A 22,363-nucleotide genomic window follows, 5' to 3' on the forward strand; every position below is an offset into this window, starting at 1 on the left:
ATTGACTGGGTTTGAAATCCCACACTGATTGTGGGGCATTTGTGCGTTTTTTTGAGGATTGCTGATTGCATTGTGCCCTCTGCAAATTAAGTAAGGAACAGTGAATGGGACGTGGCGTTTAATTATGGTGAGCTTCACAACAGCAGCTAATTTACAGGATAAAGACTCCCGGGAGATTAGCTGTGATTGTTTAGCAGCGCTGAATGAGCGCGTTTTCTGCTGGGAGGAGAGCGGCTATGATGGCTCACTTAATGGGTGAGAGGAGACGATCATCAACACAACACAACACAACACAACACACATCATCAGGTATTGATTTCTTAGTAATAGTGTGTTTTCAAATGCCTCACTTAATCAGCGAGAGCTCAAAATTACATTCCATTGTTTTAATAACTCATTCAGAGTTGATTTATATGAATATAGCAAAGGTTTAATAGCAACATTTTGTGTATCATTATTCAGATAAAACTACAGACTTATTCTGACAGACAAATGTTAATCAGAGAAACTGGTTATCCTCAAGGACTGATATTTTTATGGATAAAAGTACGAATCAACTTATAGTAAGGTGTAACTTTTTGGACTTAAGTCGCCAACTCTGAATGCAACCCTCTGATCTGAACCAGTACATCCCCATAAGCGATAATATGATATATCATGATATTCATTATGCACAACATTGTTATGAATATCATGAAAATTTTCACTCAGGAATAGGCTGTCGTCAGGTTTTTGCCAATTTGATAGCATTAGCGTTATTAATAGCAAATAAATGAATAGCTGTTTATTTCTCCACTGGGACCAAACCTCATCATAGAGCATCATCTGCTCATGAGTTTTAATCGAAGGATTTTCATAGTTCTGTTCACCTGAAAGCAGGAGATTAATGTGCTAATGTTTAACACGTTAATGTTAAAAAAATGACAACTGCCATTTTTCTACTGAAGTGGTGGCTGATGGGAGAATTCACAAGTAAGGAAAATGGCTTCTTACTCTGTCATGCCACCAAATAAACATGAAGAAGAAGCTAATTATTAACCCTCTGAGGTCTGCAATGTTGCCTACGATGTGAAAGATCTCACATATTGCTGAAATTTACAAAGAATTTACAACTTATTTGGTACAGAGACTTACTCTTGTTGCAGATTAGCAGTAAAAAAGATGTTTTCTTATTCTTTTTTTGTTACTTTGTCTAAATTACAAACTGGTGTAATAAAAAGGCTTTTTGGCTTGTATTAGGTATAAATTATTTATACAAATTGCAATTGTTTGCTTAGAGTTACAAACACCAGCATGATGGCTAAAAATTACAGCTGGCTAAACGTTATAGCCAATACACTACTAGAAGAGTGATATATACAACAATGCTAACACTGTTAGCCATGTAAAAGAGATGTTATCCACGAATCTTTATTTTGCTACTGACATCATGCTAATTGGCTGCTTGCAGTGACTGTTCAGCTGCATCAGCTTTTTTTATTTAAAAGCAAGTTTCTTGCAAATGACTTTTTGTCCAACATGCTAACAAAGCGTTCCTTACTCTCTTACTACGTGCCTATATTTTGACTTTTTGACCAAGGACTTGTCTCGCTCACGTCCCCTCGGTAATGAGGGGTTATCAACGCCGTCACACGAGACAGTTAGCTCCTCGCAGGGGAACGAACGGAATTACCTGAGGTGAAAATGAAGACCTGGCGTGCTCTTATTATCATAACGATTACATTTGCTAATTAAATGTCTGTCTCTTGAATAACAATTAAGATAAGACATACCATGTGTGGACTCAAAACGTGTCTTCCAGCAGCCGCTTTGCTCTTTCTGGTCCTCATCACTGCACTTTCGAGGGCTGCAGCAGCTGCGTGATTTGATTTAACATGGCCTTAGCGCACAGCCTTAAACAATCACACCCTCATGAATTATTCATCACTACGAGCCTCTGTTTATATCCAGCTATGCTAATATGAGGAGCTGTGACTACTCACTCTTATTTCTTCCTGAAACAGCAAATTAGAATTTCCATATATTTTGGAAGTAACTAAAATTTTGCAGTCAAGGTTGTGACTCTTCTGACACTAATTTTTGGAAATAGTGCACAATTTATTCATAGCTATAATTGAGAAAAGAATGACATATTTTTTAAGTTGAATTCACATTTTTCACAGTCACCAAAATGTCTTTTGAAGACCTGTTTTCATTAAAATGCTCAAAAAAAAAAAGTCCTGGTTCCACAAAAAATGTTATAAATTCAGGTTCTATGAATAAGCAAATCAGAAACACCACCAACTCTACAGGCCCCTCCCCCTTCCACTTGTAAATCATTCCTGCATGTCCTGCATGTGAATATTAGAACCTGATTGGCTCTTATTTTTTAATGATGCAATAACACATGTCTGTAATGTTCATTACTGAATCAGATTTTCAGGAAAAATGTCCTGAAAAAACTGTGAAAATCACAGAACATTTGTTTAGTGTTAGCTAGCGAGCTAATGTTTGCTAAGCAAAACAGCTAACATTAATGTTAAATTGTTTTAAGTGTATGAAAAATAAACTTTACCTGACGACATGCTGTGGTTATATAATTCCTGATTGTTTTCCATGTTAAGGCTGTACTTATTTAGAAAGAGTGAATTTATTTCCACTCCAGCAGTAAACTGATGTTTATCCCGATTAATTAATGGCTAAATTCAGTGAAGTGGAATTTAAACTTCATTTTGGATGACGTTTGAGGCTGCTACGATATTTATTATTTAGAATTTATTTTGTTTACTGAAACAGAATGAAAGATGTTAGCTTTTGTTTTCCGCTTTTGGTTTTCTGGTTATTGATGGTTCAGAACTTAGTGCTGGTTCAGACTCGAACAGAATCTTTTTTTTTTTCACATCAGCTCGATTAAAGCCACAGTGTTTAAAGCCTTGCATGATTAATGTCTTTTCATAATATTTACACAACGCTGAACAGTATCGACCCGAATTTCCTGTTGCTTTCAAAACCTGTTTAACCTCCTGCTGCAGCGGTGCTGCATTTAATACAAAATCAAGCCATATTTAAAACTCAGATAAACTCAGGTAAATATTCAGAAACACCAGCACGCTGGGTGATAACTCAGCACTCAGCATGGTTCAGTAATAATGTGGTAATATCTGAACACCTTTCAGTAATAACTGACCATGTTTTAGTAATCACAGGGTAATAACTGAGCGTGATTTAACTGGGTAAAAACTGATCATGCTGCAGTAATAACTGTGTAATAACTGAAAATACTGCAGTAATAAGGGTAATAACTGAGCATGTTGTACTAATAACCCATTTCAGTTATAGCAGAGTAATAACTGAGCATATTTCCATAATAACTGGGTAATAACCAGGTAATAACTGAGCATGTTGTAGTAATAACCAGATAATAATTGAGCATGTTCTAGTAATAAGTATGTATGTTTTGGTAAAAACATACATAGTTATTACTACAACATGCTCAGTTATTACCTGGTTATTACCCAGTTATTATGGAAATATAATAACGGAATAATAAAAGAGCTTGTTTCAGTAATAACGGAATAATAAAAGAGCTTGTTTCAGTAATAACAGAATAATAAAAGAGCTTGTTTCAGTAATAACTGAGTAATAAAAGAGCATGTTTCAGTAATAACTGAGTAATAAAAGAGCATGTTTCAGTAATAACTGAGTAATAAAAGAGCATGTTTAAGTAATAACTGAGTAATAAAAGAGCTTGTTTCAGTAATAACTGAGTAATAAAAGAGCATGTTTCAGTAATAACTGAGTAATAAAAGAGCTTGTGTCAGTAATAACTGAGTAATAAAAGAGCATGTTTCAGTAATAACTGAGTAATAAAAGAGCTTGTTTCAGTAATAACTGAGTAATAACCTCTAAATATGGCACATGTAATAATAACATTTCAGTAATAACGGAGTAATAACAGCATGTAATAACTGGGTAACAACTGAAAAGGCTGCAGTAATAAGGGTAATAATGGAGACATTGCAGTAATTACCAGATAATAGCTGAGCATGCTGCAGTAATAACTGAGTATATTTCGGTAATAACTAAATAATAACTGGATAATAATTTTAGGAATAACTAATAATTAGTAATAACTGTGTTTCAGTATTAAGTGTTTCTGATTGGCTGGCATTTTCTTATACATTGATTCACCTCTGATGTCAATTTGTTCTAATCTTTGATCGCAGTTCTAAGAATCAATTCTTCTGATTAATATTAACTAATAATGTTAAACAGTAACCATGACAACAGGCATGAATAACAGGTTATCGTGTCCACATTTTGCTAGCAGCTCCGAAAATAAGAAAAATGAATGATACAGATTTACGCAGTGAGGAACGGTTTATGAACAGAGTGGGATATCTGTCTCTGATGTGTAACCATAGCAACGATTGTATAACAGTATTTAGAAGGTTAGCTAAATAAAATGACAATGAGTTTTTTTTTCATATCATATCAGAGGAAGGCTGCTTTAATAAATTCTGGTGAGGCCACTCCGCTTTGTGTTGCGCTATCCGTCCATCTCGCGTTATTTAATGATATCCGGAGGCTTCATTGGTTGTTATCTTTTGCATATTGCGTAACTCTTTATGAGGCCGTGCCTAGTCCACAACAATCGTCCTCATCATTGTCATCATCATCAGCGGCACTACAGCAGATATTAAAGCGCTGTTGTTCGTGTGCGTGATGCGAGACTGAGGAATTGATCAGGACGAGATTGCAAACACAGACTTTTCACACTTGATTCATAAGTCATGGGAAAGTAATAAAAGGTGCCCAGTGAAGCATTTGAATCCAATTACCTTCTACAGAATGCTGCTGTAATCCAATTATAATTCTTCCAGTTCTCAGGAATTATAATAAGTTATTTTCTTAGGTTTTGACAACAGTGATTTATGTTGAATTGCATGCCCTTTGACCTGTGGATGAAAAATGCAGTGTGAGATGAATAAATGTGAGAAATATGAAGAAAAATGGGACAGTGTGGGATAACTATAACTGGATTGCACTGTATTTAAAGCTGAAACCAAGCAATAAATTCCACCTGAAATGGCTGTTATTCGATTCTGTATGCACTTCCTTTTGAAACAGGAAGTCAGAGTGACGGAGTGTTGAAGTGCGTGACTGATTTACACAACAGCCAATAGTGTTCGAGCTGCACCAAGCCCCATCGAATCTAAACTAACTTAACAGTAGATTAGAAAACTAGCTAAATATGGAGGATAGTAAAGAGGTTATAATGCAAGCCTTTTCCACAAAATAGCATGAGCTGTTGTTGGCGCAAAACTGCCAACTCCGCCCTCTTCTGATCGACTAAACTCCACCCCTTTATTCTCCACCAAGCGAGGGTTGGAAAAGGGAATAATGTGCAATAGATTCACTGACAAGACATGTTTACTGCTAATGAGCTGCTACTGTAGAGCAAGACACGCCCCCGGGGGCGGGACCTATGTGTTCTAGAGATCATTGAATTGGACACGAGTACATGATGAGTCATTGAAAAATTAAAAAAAATCATAGAAAAAAAATCAATTCCCCTGAAGTAATGTACTATAAAATTAAAACAAGTGTAACTCCAAAACTATATATTTAAAAAAATATATTTTTTCTAGATTGTAATGTATTATCGTACTGGTGTCCATAACGCCAAGGCCGAGGTACAAGATGCTCTGAAACACCCATTTTGACTTCAGGGTCACATACCTGAGGAATATTGAGCAGGATAAACCAGTATGCAAACCAGTATCCTTTCTGCTGTGATTTGATTCACTCACGCCGTTTACTTCCTGCTGGAAAAGAACAAATCTACAAATATAAATTGATTTATTTATCCGCAATCATGGACTTTATTAAGCAATATAAAATATACACCAGGGAAAATAGTTTCCTTTGTTGGTCCTTGTGTTTAGTATTTTCTCACTTTTTCTCCAAAAAAAAAAACAAGAGTCAAAATAATCCCGCGGAAAATTTGGACCAAAAAAAAAAAAAAAAGGTAAAAACAGAACAGCCTTTCTGTGCAGGATCATCTGAACACCGATGAGGAAAAAAAGACACGATATCAGGGTTTTAAACACACACCGAGCGACACTAGAGCGTGTGCTGGTCGCTTCTCTCCTGGAAAAGTGTTGCGAGTGAGTGAACGTCAGGCCACGAGGCGTCCAGGTCGAGTGTGTCGGGTTCATATGGAGGATCAGGAAGGTCCAGAGAGCTGATGGAGCCGGTCGGAGAACCCTGGCCTTCGTACGCGTACGTCTGCAGCGAATCGTACGGTGACCCGCTCGTGTCCTGATCCGCCTCCACTACCTTCAGCTGGATCACTTCCTGGATGTCCTGAACGGGCAGGGACAGGGACGGACTCAGCGTCTCCACCCCTACGGCCCCGAACGTCTCACACTGCGCCTCCTCCTTCCTCCTCTTCCGTTTTTTACGAGCCTCCGCCGCAGCCTCGGGGTTCCTCAGAGCCGCCATGTCAAAGGCTTCAGTGTCCTCCTCGCCTCCGCCTTCGTCATCGTACGTCACTACGTTCTCCCTGATGTCCTCCTCGGAAATGATCAGCGTCTCTTTTTTGCTCTTTTTGCTCCGCAGGGTAACAAACAACACCACGATGGCTGAGAGAAACAAAAAGACAAAGGCTGTTATTCTCTTAGCAGCAATTCACTAACGCTATAACAAAAAAAACAAGATGGCAGATGTGAAACCAATGCTAACTGGTGGCTAATAACTAGCATTAAATGTTACAAAGCAATAACAATTGTGTAAACAAATCAGTAATGTTAACTTTGCTTCGAAAAAGACAGATTAGCCAAAAATATAAATTAGGTGAGTGAAATCATGCTAATCGGTAAATATTTGTTTGCAGAGTCTGTTAGCACTTGTAGCTTCAGGTGAAACAGACGCTTCCAGTTCATACTACAAAGAAATTCTGGTAACTAGCAAAATAATTTTAAATCCCATCATGCTTCATATTACAAAGGTAGTAAAGTTTTACAGGAATAAATAAGTAAAATAGGTCTGCTAATGCTAAAATTGTTACAGATCTGTATTATAGGAGTTCTTGCTAATCAGTGGCTAGTTTACTGTAACTTGTTTAATCTTACTATGTAATGATCTTTTTGCTAACAGAAGTATTAAATTAGCTTTTTGTTGTTAGCTTTAGCATCACTGTATGCTAATATTCGGTGTTACCCAGCAGGATGAGGACGCAGAGCAGGATGGCGATGAGAGCCCCGGTGCTGAGGCCGGCGGAGGAGAAGAAGGCCTGGGGTCGGCAGGTCGGTGATCGGAGGCCGCGTTGGCACGGACACACACGCAGCGTGAGGGTGGTGGTGCTGCTGAGCGCCGGCTCTCCTCCGTCCCACACCACCACGGCCAGCTGATGGAGCTCCTGATCGGCCCGACTGAAGCCCCAGCGCCGGGCCACGATACTCGCACTGCTGTCTGTTAGACACAGAGCAGATATTGAGGATGGGAATGAATACGAATACCGAACGTTCTAAACCGATACAAACACAGATACGAATAGGAGGCACACTATCCTTTTTTTAAAATCAGTGTTGACCTTTTTACCACCAGGATTTTTTCCAGTATTTTCCAATGTTTTGTAGAGTTAGTCTTCATTAAAAATAAAAGAAAAATTAAAAAGAAAAAAACTTTTCCAGTTTAGGCCACACCCACTGTAAAGCTGTATACAGTGTGTCGTTGCTTTACTCTCCTAAGAGAGACACACTTACACACATATAAACACTTATACAGATACACACTTACCTACCGAAGTCCTTTCCCTTCTTTTCTTTTGTTTAAAGTTTGTTTAAATATTAAATATATTTGTATTACACCAAATGTGAGAGTTATATTAAATATTCAAAAAACAACAAAAACAATATAGAGATATACAAGATAATATACAATATAAGATAAAAACTGCTCAAACCTTAGACATTTGCTGATTAGTCCAATCTGCCCTAGTGGGTGTGGTCTAATATTCAAATGAGTATTCTTCTACTTTTCTCTTTCAGTTTTTGTCATGTTTCCTTCCTTCCTTCCTTCCTTCCTTCCTTTCTCTTTGTCACATTCTCTTCCTTACTCGTCTTTTTCCTTCTTTCTTATTTTCACACTTTGTCTGTGTTCTTTGCCATGTTTCTCTCTTTTTTCTGTTTTTTTTCTTTTTTCATTTCATTTCTATTTGATTGACAGCTCTCTGTCTGAGACTCCGCCTGCATTAGGTTATCTTTCACTTGCTAGGTTAGATTTCACTCAGTGGGTTAGATTTCACTCAGTGGGTTAGATTTCACTCAGTGGGTTAGATTTCACTCGCTAGGTTAGATTTCACTCAGTAGGTTAGCTTTCACTCAGTAGGTTAGATTTCACTCAGTGGGTTAGATTTCACTCGCTAGGTTAGATTTCACTCAGTAGGTTAGCTTTCACTCAGTAGGTTAGATTTCACTCGCTAGGTTAGATTTCACTCAGTGGGTTAGATTTCACTCAGTGGGTTAGATTTCACTCGCTAGGTTAGATTTCACTCAGTGGGTTAGATTTCACTCGCTAGGTTAGATTTCACTCACTAGGTTAGATTTCACTCAGTGGGTTAGTTTTCACTCAGTAGGTTAGCTTTCACTCAGTAGGTAACTTTCATTGGCTATGTTACTCAGACTCAAAGAGACCATGAGCAGAAACACAGTTCTGGAAGTAAATATCAAAATCACAAAGCCTTGTGACTGGTGAAGGTAAATCCTACTTAACATTACCCAAGATAAGCCCCGCCCACTTTACATTAAAAAGGCAGAAGGGTTAGTGAAGTGCATGTACCCAATGGAAAGTCGCTGAGTGTCTAAAGGAATAAAGGAATAAAAAAATTTTCCTTCGTCTGTGGTTTTATCTCACTCTTCCCTCTTCCACTGTCCACCTATTCTTTCTTGTTCTCTCTCTCTTTCTCTCACATTCTAATTTCTTCTCTCTCTCTCTGTCTTAAGCTCCACAGCGTATGTGTGATCACGACCATCTCCTCTGCAATGTTGATTCTGCTCTCTAAGGAGCAGATGCACAGCAGGTGATGGAGGGAGGGATGTAGTGAGGGAGGGCACATCTCCACTTCAGGGTGCCGTCTGTCTCCTTCTGCATGCCAACTACTGTGTGCAAACAAACACAGCTGGGGAGCTCTACCTCCTCCTCTTCCTCCTCCTCCACCTTTTCTTCATCATGCATGACTTTTCTCTTCATAGACCAGAGTCACATGACTTGGTACCAAACGTGATTCACGTAAACGCCACGAAAGCGAGAACTATTCATATACATCAACACCCTGATGCGTAGTGTTATGCCTGGGAAAGCAAACACAAAACAGAGCCAATAAGCCTTCATTAAGACTGAGAGAGACAAAGGCCACGCCTCCTTCACTGAAACCGACAGGCACAGAGTTGTAGGTTTGTATAATGACAGACTGGTTACAGTGAAAGGGGTGTGGCCTCTGTGGGTTTTTTAATGGTAGCAGTGAACGAGGCTTTCTCATTTCAATTCAGTGTTAAGCCAATTTGAACAGCCACCATTTTCTCCGAATCAGAGGAGTGATTAATTCTTCCAGAGGGAACTGCAATCTAATTTGTTTCACTGCTCCTCATGCCAGGCACTGGTGAGTGTGTAGTCACATGACCCTGTTCAAGTTAAACTGATGAAGCCCTTCGGATGAACAGCAAAATGTCTCCAACATCACAAGCCCAGTTACTAACTGTGTGTATTTCTTTTTCTGAGATGATATGATGAGCAATTTGATCTAGGAGTCACATTCCAATGGATAAAAAATACATAAATACAGCCAAAAGTTCAGTTACAGCTGGTTTGATATGATACGGTTCAGTGATTCAATGTTTAGAGATGTGTAGATCACAACCTCCTTAAGCAAAATGCCAGACCTCCTTAACTATGTTTTACAGATGCATACTCCACACCTCCTCAACTATGTCTCATAGATGCATAGGCCACACCCCCTTAACTAGGATTTAGAGATGCATAGGCCACACCTCCTTACCTAGAATTTACTGATGTATAAGCCACACCTCCTTAACTATGTCTCATAGATGCATAGGCCACACCCCCCTAACTATGATTTACAGATGCATATGCCATGCCTTTTTCACTAGGACTTATAACCACAGAGGCCATGCCTCTTTCACCAGAACATACAGGTGCATCGGCCACACTTTTCACCAGGACTGACAACCACAGAGGCCACGCCTCCTTCACTGGGATTGACAGACAGAGGCCACGCCTCCATCACAGAGACAGGACCACCTGTGATTTTTTTTCCATGTGGACGTTATATAGTTGCTGTTGGAGAAGAAAAATGCCGAAACAAACTGAAGTAAAGCTCTAAAATCTCCGATTGCAGCACTCTGAGCTCTCCGAGTCTCTGAGCGTCTGTTTCTTATCTCCCCGATTGCTTCGTTAAACCCTCACAGCCCTCTTCAGGCTTCCTCCATCGCTATTCCCTCGTTTCCTCTTTCTCTCAGCCCTCTAAAGGAGCAGTCTGCTTTCTGCACATGAATCATTTCAGTCTGACCATCTCCAAAAACAGCCATGAGCCAACACCATCACAGAGCCGGTTTCCAGGGCAACAACACCGCTGGCCTCTTGATATGAGAAGAGCGTGGTTTGATGAGGGAATGAGCAGAGATCTATGTGACAACACACAATGTTAAATATGTTTGTCTTGAGGCGCTTGTGCTTTACTTAGAGCAAACATGTGGGATTCGGCACTCACGAGGTGAATTTCATTAGTGAGATAAGAGCGGAGAGGCTCTTCTGGATCTGATTTGATGAGGTTAGAGAATCCGACATTCATCATTCTTCACTAATACAAGTTTACGTGTTCTGATTGAATGAAATAAGTAAGAACATCTCAATGTTTCAGTTTTAACTATTAAATATTAATAACAGTGTGCTATAAGGGTGGCGTGGCAGCATAGTGGGTATTGTTGCTGCCTAACCCCTCCTAGGTCCCAAGCTGTGAATGTGACTGCATGGTGCTATGAGATGGACCGGTGTCCCATACAGGGGAAATGTTTATCATTAGGATGTAAACACTAGGTTTCAACCGCTTTATCTTGCACAGTGAAGGGTGCTTTGGAGTTTTGCAGACTCGGCTAGAACCGTCTCTATGGGTCTACCCTGAAAATCTATGGTAATTGATGGTTTGCTGCCAAGAGCGCATAAACTTGTCAAAACTTTTCTTAAAAGTGTAGTACCAAAACACTAAGCAGTATATGCACGTAGAGTCAACAAACTGCAAGCGTTATCAGTCAGCGCAATGTCTGTGGCCAAACCCCACATTTCTACCAAAGTTACTGATGGCTCTCAAGTGGTGTAACAAAAAAGCATTCTTCCTTTCTTCCTATTGTTGGCAACTTTGAATCCTGATGATTCTGTGGTCAGGAGCCAAGGGAGCATTATTGCTCTCTGGATGGGAGGGATGGCATACCCTTACTCCCCTGCCAATCAAAATGACACTAGCCAATTGCAAGTGTCTGTGAGCTCCTGTATGAGGAAGAGGGCAGACGGCATTTTCCATTGAGTGCGTTAAGCTGCCCTGTGATACAGCATGAGCAGCAGTTCGAAAAAGATGGCGCTAGCTGGATTCAAGTGTCTCTGAGATAGCACGTTAGCCTTCAACTTCATGAAGGGGGGAGCTGGCTGGTGGGTGGGAATTAACAGGTTATCAATTTGGGAAGAAAAATGGGGGGTGAGGGAAGAATTGTAGGAAAAAGTGGCATTGACACTGCACAACCTTTCAACCTCTATAACAATGTGTGAGAATGTAGCTGGCAAATCACAGTTCTTGGTAGTGAACTCTGATTTCTGACTTTCATACCTTCATTATCCTTGAGGGTGAAGTTTGGATTGGCCGGAACATCTGCTGGCAGAGCGAAGGAAAAGCGTCCGTTGGCAAAGTTGTCCCTGTCCGTAGCCCTGATGGTCTGGATGACCTGCAGAGAGACAGAGCAGCACCACTGGGTTGAAATAAACCACAAACACACTTCCATGTAATTGCAGTGACTGAAGCCATGCCCTGTCTTTTTCTTCTCTGTCTAATCCAGCAATCTCTTCACGCTCCCTCAGCTTCCCTCTGCTCGGATTAAAGAGCGTTTGGCCCAGCGTGGCACCTGGATCGCAAGAAGCAAATGCATGCGATGATGTTTTGTCAGCTTGTTAACCTAATTGGCTTCCTCACGCAGGTCATGTCTGAGAAAGACCAATTATTGCAGTTCACCTGTGGGCGTGGGGACGTCTGCCACGAGCTGGAAGGATGAGACATGTTCAAATCGACTCAATCACGCGCTGAATTTCGCTTCCTGCTTCTAATAAGGGCTCCAGGTTGTGGCGGTGTCTTCTCTTGCTCGTTACTTGCTGCTGTCACTGCTTCAAGAGACATGGTTGCTCTTGTTTTGTTTCACTTGTCTTGTTCATAATGCTTGGTGTGGAGCCAAAAAGACAGAAATGTATTGAAAAAGAAATTCTGCCATGTTTTAAATTTGGAGGTGTACCTTAGTGATGGTGTACATTGTAGATGTTATACATAGAGAGAAAAATATCCATTTTTAAGTCAGAACAGTCATTTTCAGTTATGTTGGCCACCTCGCTTGTTCTTGTTGTAGTTTGTGTTACATTCTTCTATGGATTTGGACCAATAAACAAGGGGAGGTCTCAGGTCTTACTCAAAAGACATATTTTGGATTCACGGTGTGTGTACGTTTGGCTTAAAGATTCTCTCATCTAATAAATTTCGACTCAGAAAAGGTTTAACAGTTATTGAGATGTGACAAATTTTGCAATTCTCTACAACTGTAAAACCATAAATAAGGTTAACAACATAATTGTATTAATTGGTGTAGTTTTTAAAAATAATCCATCCTTGTGTATTATTGATCAAGTTCATGGTTTGTTAATGTTACTAATGCCAATAATGCATGTTATATCATAGTGCTGTTGAATTCTGGATTGTGATTGGTCAGAAGGTGTAGATTATTTTTCTATAACAGCAGCTCTGACAGTAGTGCAGCTGCACGTCACAGGTTTATATCAATGCACTCGTTCTAATACGTTACGGTTTCTATAGTAACAGCTCATTCACAGGGACGTGTACAGTGAACGCTTTACAAACAGATAAAAAGGGAGGGTAATTGTTGCTATGGTGAAGTTTTCTGTAAGGAGAAGTTTATTTAATATTTATGGAAGGAGTCTCCAGTGTCAGCACTTTGTAACAGTCAGAGGTAAAGCTGTAACTTCAAGTTTTCCGACATTTTTGTTTCATGTGGTTTCTCTGTTTATAGCTGCTATAATGTAAGTGACAAAAGGCACTAACTTGTTTCTTGGACGTTCCTCAACATTTAATGCAATGATAAATGGATAAAAAGTACAACGTGACATTCTTAATTCTGACAAAATGTAATCGTTGGCTATAAGAGGAATAAAACTCTTTAGGGCGTGCTGTTATAAGAATCAACTTTGCGGTGGTAACAGTAACTCTGTTCCATCACACCACCACATTGTTGATTATTTTCCTATAACGGAATGACACTGAGTGTTTTATTATAACTGATTATCATCAAAAATGCATAATTGGCTGGAGTTTGTCTGTATGGAAAGCAGGGCAATAATAAACTGTTCCACATGCAGGATCCGTTCAGCTCATCCTCCTTGTTTAGGGATCATCATTCAATGGGAAAAAGATAGTCCGATAGTCAGGAACACAGCAGCGATGCAGATCTGAGCGGCTCTGTGAGGCTGCACATGGTCCTGAATCACAAAGTGTGATGATTAGCATTTCCTGGGCCTCGGTGTGGGCCGCTATCTGCTCCTGAACACCGGATACACTGAATTATTTATGGGTTCAATAGGCTTCGGAAGTCTGCAGAGCCACAGATAAATCCAAGCCTGATGGTGTCAGACATATAAAGGGACAGTGTATATGTGTGTGTGTGTGTGTGTGTGTGTGTGTGTGTGTGTGTGTGTGTATATATGTGTATGTGGTTATAAGTTCACAAGCAGAAGCAGAATTAAAGACAGGAGAGGGAAAGAGTGCTTGTGGAACGGTAAAAGGTTTAGATGAAGAAAAGCAAGCAGCAGAAAAAGGGAGCGAAGAGAAAAATGAGAGTGTGACAGGGGTGAGAAAAGCGAGAGAGAGTTTCCAGCCGTTCAGAGAATAGATGAGAGATGAAAGTGTGACATGGAGAAATAGAGTGTTGGACAGTCAAGTGAAAGAAAAGGAAAAAAAAAAGCAGATTTCGGAGTGATAAACCAACCTGGCCTGCTTTGGTACTCTCACACACGATGATGTCACTGTCCGTCTGGATGTACGGCGTGTTGTCGTTGACGTCCAGGACTTGGACTGTGACAGGGACGGAGCTCACCAACATGGGATTGTCTGAAACACACACACACACACACACACACACACACACACACATACACACACAGACAAAATACAGCACTGAAGTAGTTTTCCTTGTAGAGGTGAACATTCCAGATGTCTCCATGTCTGATAATTTATTCATGAGAAATATTACAAATATAAATTTTTCTTATCCCATGGTGCTGTTGAATTCTCAGATCTCATTGGTCAGAAGGTGTTGACTAATTTTCTATAATAGCAGCTCTGACGATATTTCAGCTTCAAAGCAGTTAGCTAATATTACAATAGCAGTTAGCTAGCCATAAACATTACAAACATCTATAAATATGACTTAAAAAGTCTCTCAAAAATCCTGTCAAGTTAGCTCATGATACTGACTGGTGAATGTTAGCATTTACCTCAAGTTAGCTAGCTGGCTAATGTTGGCAGTTACCTCATGTTAGCAAGCTGACTAATGCAGTTACCTCATGTTAGCTGGCTAAAGCTAGCAGTAAATATTATGAACATTTTCTTTTATAAATAACTTAAAAATCTCTCAAAAATCCTGTCAGATTAGCTAGTGGTCTAACACTAGCAATTAGCTCTTGTGAGCTAGCTAGTTAGAATATTTTGAATGCAAATTCAACTAAATTTTATCTTATTGGATTTTTTAAACAAATATAAGATTATTAAACCTATTTGTAGATATGTTGACTCATTTCAAGCTTGTCTTATTTTACTGGCAGATAGATACATTTTCTAGTTTTAATTTTTTTTTTAGAAAGAAACAAAATTATCTGCCAATAGAATAAGAAAATGTGAAGCCTGAAATGAGTAAAAAAAAATCTAAAACAGGCTGAATAATCTTCTATTTGATTCATAATAATCTCATAACGAGAAATATTAGATCAATTTTCCCATATTCAAGATATTTTCACTCTCTATCATTTTTCTGCAGCGTAAAAATGACATTATCGCACCGCCACACGTAAACTAATCCCGTCTGAATAGGGCTTTTAATGAGACTTCATTTCAAACACGACACCCAAAGCTGATCGTTTCCTAAAATTGCTCACATCTCTGTCAGGATGATTATCTTCAAAACCTTACATTGTGTAGTGAAAAGGCATGCCGGATTTATTCTGCGCAAATGATGATGATGATGAGGATGATGATGATGATGATGATACGCCTCATTTCAATGTTTAAATGATGGAAATTTAGACAGCGATCACAACTCATCAGTTCCACTCAAGCTCATGTGAGCAGTCTGTCTGTCTTTTCCTGCAGGACCTCTTTTAAAACCTCCGGAGCTTTCTTTACAAAATCAGCCGAGTGCAAACAAACAGAGCTGAGAGGAGAAGCACACACTCGATGCGGCGTCTGCGCGAATGTAAATTTCATGAATATTTCAGCGTCGCTGGTGAAGCTTGCTGAGATTATTTTCACATTTTTAGCCATAAATGGTCTCTGCATCACATATCTGTCTGCACAGGGGATAACTGATGGTGCTGAAACACTGTGAAATGCTGAACAGCAGAAAAAAAAAAGCAAAAAAAAAAAGAAAAAGAAAAAGAAAAAGAAAAAAAGCAGCAAGTCGATATTTCTGGTCATTCTAATCACATGACTCCTGACGGTGATTGATCAGGTGACGATATCAGTTATACCGCAGGAAAAAAGCAATCAAACAAAAGGCTGATTGTTTAGATAAGTGTTGGTGAAAGAAAGAATGAAAAGAAATCAATCAACCCATCCACTTTCATCATGGCATCACATTACCTATGGCAACAGCGTCAATCCCATAATGCAACACTCCCCCAGTGAGTAATTTGCTTCGGTCAATAATAGTTACGGCTTCCCTGCGGCTTCCGTCACTGTGAGATAAATGTGCCTGAACAAAATGGCGATAATATTTGCTGATAAAATTAACGATTTAGCCTTTGCTAAGCCCCGCCCACTTGGATACTGTCGCTAAGTTTGAGAGACTTTCAAGTTCAGAATGTGACCGATGAGTTTTTAATATTAAAGGGGAAAAAAGTACAGAAAGTTTGCTACAGGTGCTGTGCCTATTAAGAAGCGACTTTCTTTGTGGGCGTGTCTTTGAGTTGTATAAATGGGTGTGTCTTTGAGTTGTACGAAGGGGCGTGTCTTTGAGCCCATACCGTTTCTGAGCAGGTACACAGAAAACACACAGGTTTTAGGATTGCATCACGTTAACAGTTATTTTAACCGTCACGTTAACAGTGAAGATAACAAATATTAATTTTAGCAATTAGCTAGTTAGCTATCTGGCTAATGTTGGCGATTACTTCATTAGCTCATCTTAGCTGACTAACACTAGTTGGAAAGAAAAAAAAATTAAGAAAAAATAATATGAATATGATTTAAAAATCTTCTCAGAATTCCTGGGTTACTAGTTTTTAGCTATCTGCCAAGCATTAGCGCGTTAGCTAGATAGTTAATATTAACCATATTTACCATATATGGTCCCAGAACTCTTGAATCTTGAATCTTAATACTAGCACTTAGCTAGCTAACACTATGGTAGAGATCATAAACGTTATGACTTAAAAAATTCTCTCAGAAATCCTGTCAGGTTAGATCATGTTAGTTATCTGGCGAATGTTAGCTAATGTTAGCTAGCTGGATAAAGTTAGCAGAGAAAATTATTAAACTATATGGAAAAATCCTGTCAACTGATGTTAGCAGTTTGCTCAAGGTGGCTAACTGGCTAATGCTATCAGTAAATCTTGTTAGTTTAACTCCAAAACTGTGAAAATACAGTATAGGCGTATATATTAATGCTAGTGACTTCCTTCTTCCTGCTTCCATATATGGACTCGAAGACGAAACTACATTCCCATATAGGGTCTTAAGGACACATCCACTTAGAGATGCTCTCACTCAAAGACACGCCCACATTCCCATACATGGTCTTAACAGAACGCCCACTCAAAGTACCTCTCATGTCACTCAGACACGCCCATATTCCCATATACACTCTTAAAGTCACGCCTACTCAGCAACTCTCATTTCTAGTATACACATTATGTGATCTGCCACCTGTAAGGTTATTGGTTACAGCTACTAAGCTATGATTGGTCAATAGCACTATAGGGGTGGGGAAGAGAAGAGAAAAGATGTTAATTATATATAAAATCTGTAAAAATTAGTGGCTTTGTGGAGATTGTGGATTGACGATGTAGTTACTTACCAACCTCTGCAGCACTGACAGTGATGTTATGCCAGGCCACGCCCTCTCGATCCAGACTCGCCGTGGTTTTAATGAGGCCGCTGTTCTCATCGATGCTGAAAAGCGTCTCTCCATCTGCGCTCTCGTCGATGGAGTACCTGCGGATCAGAGCTCAGTGTCAAACGAAGATGCATGGCTAATTTATCTGTGCTTTTCTGAGCAAACATAATGATATCTCATTAAACGATAGAGAAGTCGCTGAGCGTGCGGAATACTTAAATATTTTAATCATCCGTGCTGAATAAGCGAGCGGAGCTAATGCACTGAAACCGCATCAACACCCGGGAGTCGATTCCCAAGTGAACCTCCAGTTGTTCCAGTTCCCGCACTCCGATGGGAGTAGAAGCGATGAAGGCTGTTTCCACACTTACTTTTTTTTTTTTAAAGAAAAATTTCAAGCCAGAGCACTAAAAAACAAACACAAACAAACAAAAAAACCCTGTAACTATAAGGTTTAGCTAGTTTCAGCCTGTTCTAATACATTATCGTTTCTATAGTAACAGCTCTTTCACAGACATTTGTGTGGCGGACCCTCCACTTTTTGTGTAATCGTTGATATGGTGAAGTTTTCTGTAAGGAGATGTTTATTTAAAATTTAAGGAAGGAGTCTCCAGTGTCAGCGCTTTGCAACAGTCAGGTAGCGCTGCACTATATATCAAAATTATCAAAACATCGCAAATGTAAATATCGCGATATGCATATCGCAAGGGCTTGTGATAAGTGAATGATTTTAATACTTCAAAAACTTACTAAAAGTCTTAAAAAAAAGTTTTTTAAAAAAGTTTTAGGGCGATGCAGATAGCAGGGAATGGTTTCTTTTCCCCAAAATAACATGAAACATGTACGTTGGTTATGTCATTTTCATTTTTTAAATATATAAATATATATATAGTTATAATTGAAATTGATTTTACACACTAATAGCATTATTTAACAAGTTATCTTCAATATCGTGCAGCCGTAGTCAGAGGTAAACTTTTTCATTTTTGCGACACAGGTTTAGTTTACACTTTGTGATTTCTTGGTAACATGACAAGTTGTTTTTTAGTGCCATTCTTTAATAAATAATAAATTTGGAATCATTGCAAAATTCCTGTTTTATAAGAGGAATAACATACTTCAGGGCATGTTGTTGTAGGAAATTAATCAACAACGTAACTCACTTCATCACACCACCCCGTTGTTGATTATTTTATTATAACAAGTAGCTGAAGCAGTTACCCTGAGACAAATAAAACCAGAACATGGAGGTGAATGAGGGTGCCATTACTTATTGTACTGTGAACACGGTCATTTTCTGCATTGAGGATTTAATCTCTCATCCTCTATTTCTGATCAATTTTATCATTCTCTTTGTGTTTACTCCTAATTCAGGTAAAGCTCATTCCCTGTGTGATACTTCACAGAGTCCAACTGCTTATGCGTGACAGCGACGCCCGCTTCAGCTCGCAAGGGGCTTCGCTAATTAGCTAGCAATTTGGACACAGTGGGGAAAATGCTAAACAGTGCACGGTGCCGCATGCTTGATATGCGCTGCTCTTAAAGTCTGACAAAACACAGAGAAAGTGAAAATATCACAACATCACAATGTCACCTGTCACCAGCTAAATCCCGTAAAATTAATCCCATGGCTGTGGATGTCACGCATCACAGCAGATGATTTGCTTAATGTGTTCTCTCTGACAGTCACCTGATTTTCCCCCTGGCATTGTCGGGGTCTTGAGCCGTCACCATGCCGACGTCTGTGCCGGCCGGCGCGTTCTCGTAGACGTCCATGATGTAATAATCCAAGGGAAAGATTGGAGCTTCGTCCACGTCCCCGACGATGATCTTCAGCGTGGTGGTGTCTTTGAACGGGCCGAGGTGCGAGAAATGAGGGTCCAGGTGTGTATTCGCTCCCTCGATGCTTAAAGTGTAAGCCTTTTTCTTCTCATAATCCAGATGCTGTACAGGGAGAAAAACAGATGATTAGAAATTATTTTAAAAATCTACATGATGAAGATATGATGAAGTTACTATGAAGTTATTGGAGTTACTGTTCCCACGTTCATTACTTTCCTATAACAGCACATCTTTAAGTGTTTTATTCCTCTTTAACCTACAGCTTTACCTCTGACTGTTACAAGGCACTGACACTGGAGACTCCTTCCATGAATGTTAAATAAATATCTCCTTACAGAAAACTTCACCATATCAACACATTTTTTTGGCCCTGTGAATGAGCTGTTACAATAGAAACCACAACGTATTAGAACGAGTGCATGGCCCTGTGATTTGCACTACTGTCAGAGCTGCTGTTATAGAAAATTCACCAACACCTTCTGACCAATCAGACTTGAGAATGCAATATTATATTTTTCAGTTTTTATAATGAATTCGAACGGGTAAATTGTACCAGTTTGTTTCAGTATTGGTTATGATGTTAAATAGCAGTCATTCTGGGTAACAGTTCCCATCCAAATGCTCATTTTGTTTCTGTATTTGAATGAAAAACGTTTTCACACCTTTTTCAGGGAGATGACCCCCTCTCTCTTATCACTGTCAGCAGAGATGGAAAACATGGCCGCCCCTTCCTCATTGGTGATCTTGTACTCCATCTCTGCGTTGATTCCGAGGTCTTCATCATTGGCTTTGATTTTTCCCACAGCCTTCCCAACCTGAGCAGACTCTGGGACGTACAGCTGGTAGTTTTCTGGAGCAGATAACAGGTGTTTGATGTACAGACTGACTCTTCAAACAGAACCTTGTACTCAAACTACATGCTGATGCTAATTGGAGGTGAATCAGGGTGCCATTACTTATTGTATTGTGAACACACGGTCATTTTCTGCATTGAGGATTTAATCTCTCATCCTCTATTTCTGATCAGTTTTATCCTTCTCTTTGTGTTTACTCCTAATTCAGGTAAAGCTCATTCCCTTGTGATACTTTACAGAGTCCAGCTGCTTATGTGTGATAGCGACGCAGAACCTTGTACTGGGATTAAAGGCTGATGCTAATTGGACTGCATTACGATTACATTTGTACATGACTAACACAGACTGGTTTGAAAACACTGAAACATCACACACTTTGAGGAAACCTGGGTGGATTGTCGTTGACATCGGTGAGTGTGATGTTGACGGTGGTGGACCCTGAAAGACCCCCCACTGAGCCGGCCATGTCTTTGGCTTGGATGATGATGGAGTACATTTCTCTGGTTTCTCTGTCCATGTTGGCCAGTGCTGTCCTGATGACACCTACAACCAAGAGAAAACAGTACATTTTTAATATTTAATGGTTTTTAAAGAGAGGCATAGCTACAGGACAGACAATGCGGGGAGATTTCTGCGATAATCTCTTATGTGCACAAAATTGTCACAGGTCAAAATGTAGGAAGCCTCTAAAACTGCTGAAATATACTACTACATCAAAAAATGAAGTCTTGCATTTGAGGAAGTCAAAATAGAAAAAGGAAATGAGGAAGCAGGACAACAAGAAGCATTGCATATAATGACACCTGTACAATGACAACTGAAAGACAAAAAGTTATTTAGGTAACATTGGCAACACTTCATTTTTGGCCAACAGACAACTGAAGGAGCCTAGAAAGAAATAGTAGTGTTTGTTATTTTTCCAGTGAGCAAACTCTCTGTGGGAGTCGGGATTGGTCAAATGTTCTGTGGGAGTAGTAGGGATTAGTCAAAATGTTTATGGGAGCAGGTGGGATTGGTTGAGATTGGTCAAAGCTTCTGTGGAAGCAGGTGGGATTGATTAAACTTTCTGTGGGAATATTTGGGATTGGTCAAACTTTCAGTGAGTGTGTGTTGGATCGGTCAAACTACATGTGGGAGTAGTCAGGACTGGTCAAGTTGGTCAAACGTTCTAGAGCAGGCGGGATTGGTAAATTTTTTTGTGGGGGTAGTCGGTATTGGTCAGATGTTTTGTGGGTGCAGTGGGGATTGGTGAAACTTTCTGTTGGGAATGGGCAGGATTGGTCAAACCTACTGTGGGAGTAGTCGGGATTGGTGAAACTTTCTGTGGGAGCAGTCGGGATTGGTCAAACTTTCTGGTGGATGGGCAGGATTGGTTAAACTTTTTTTGTAGGCTAGAGGGGCTAGAGGGATTGGTTAAATTTTGTAGGTGTGTGGATCATTTATGTGATTATTTATTTCATAATGTCATATTTCTATATTTAATACAGCATTTCGTGCTGCGCGAGCGCTGTGATTTGAAGACGCTGTGCCAGTATAACAGCAGAGTCACCTATTTAATACTGGCCTCATATGACATTCATTAGTGTTTTGAGTGAGAAACTTTACAGTGAACTTCAGGGATAGCTCTTAGCTCAAATCAATGCTGTGAATAAATTGTTAATTAGCTCTAATACAGAGTCTTTTGCCATTGGTGCATTTTTAAGACGTGGGGTCTCACAGGTTTAAAGTACTGCATTAACTAAAAAAAAAAAAAACCCCACCATCACGCAGCATCACCAGAGTGTTCATTTCTATTAGCAGGGAACAAAAGATTAATTGGACTGTGACATCTGAGTCAGAGCCTCACTTTCTAATTAAGTAACAGCACAAGAGCTAAAACCTGGCAAAAAGTTTGTGACCCCTCAGCGAATTCAAGACTCTTAAAGACACATACACACACACACACACACACACACACACACTGTCATGCCCAATTACTGACTAACACACAGGCTAACAGGTTCCCTTTGGCTTCAT

General features: G+C 39.6%; 1 protein-coding gene across 2 annotated transcripts in view; it reads right to left on the reverse strand.

Annotated features, from left to right (window-relative positions):
* Nucleotides 1-3,721: 3,721 nt before the first annotated feature.
* cdh18a (cadherin 18, type 2a) overlaps nt 3,722-22,363 on the reverse strand; it is a 103,277-nt gene continuing 84,635 nt past the window's right edge. For both annotated transcript variants that reach the window (XM_053227694.1, XM_053227693.1), the window contains exons 5-12: nt 20,723-20,890; nt 20,156-20,343; nt 19,342-19,595; nt 17,613-17,749; nt 14,310-14,431; nt 11,879-11,993; nt 7,204-7,455; nt 3,722-6,626 (exon numbers count right to left, since the gene is read on the reverse strand). In XM_053227694.1, coding sequence (XP_053083669.1) covers nt 6,106-6,626; nt 7,204-7,455; nt 11,879-11,993; nt 14,310-14,431; nt 17,613-17,749; nt 19,342-19,595; nt 20,156-20,343; nt 20,723-20,890 — 1,757 coding nt within the window. In that variant the 3' untranslated portion in view covers nt 3,722-6,105. The remainder of the gene's footprint in view (nt 6,627-7,203; nt 7,456-11,878; nt 11,994-14,309; nt 14,432-17,612; nt 17,750-19,341; nt 19,596-20,155; nt 20,344-20,722; nt 20,891-22,363) is intronic.

Source organism: Pangasianodon hypophthalmus, chromosome 21, assembly GCF_027358585.1.
Source record: "Pangasianodon hypophthalmus isolate fPanHyp1 chromosome 21, fPanHyp1.pri, whole genome shotgun sequence".
NCBI lineage: Eukaryota > Metazoa > Chordata > Actinopteri > Siluriformes > Pangasiidae > Pangasianodon > Pangasianodon hypophthalmus.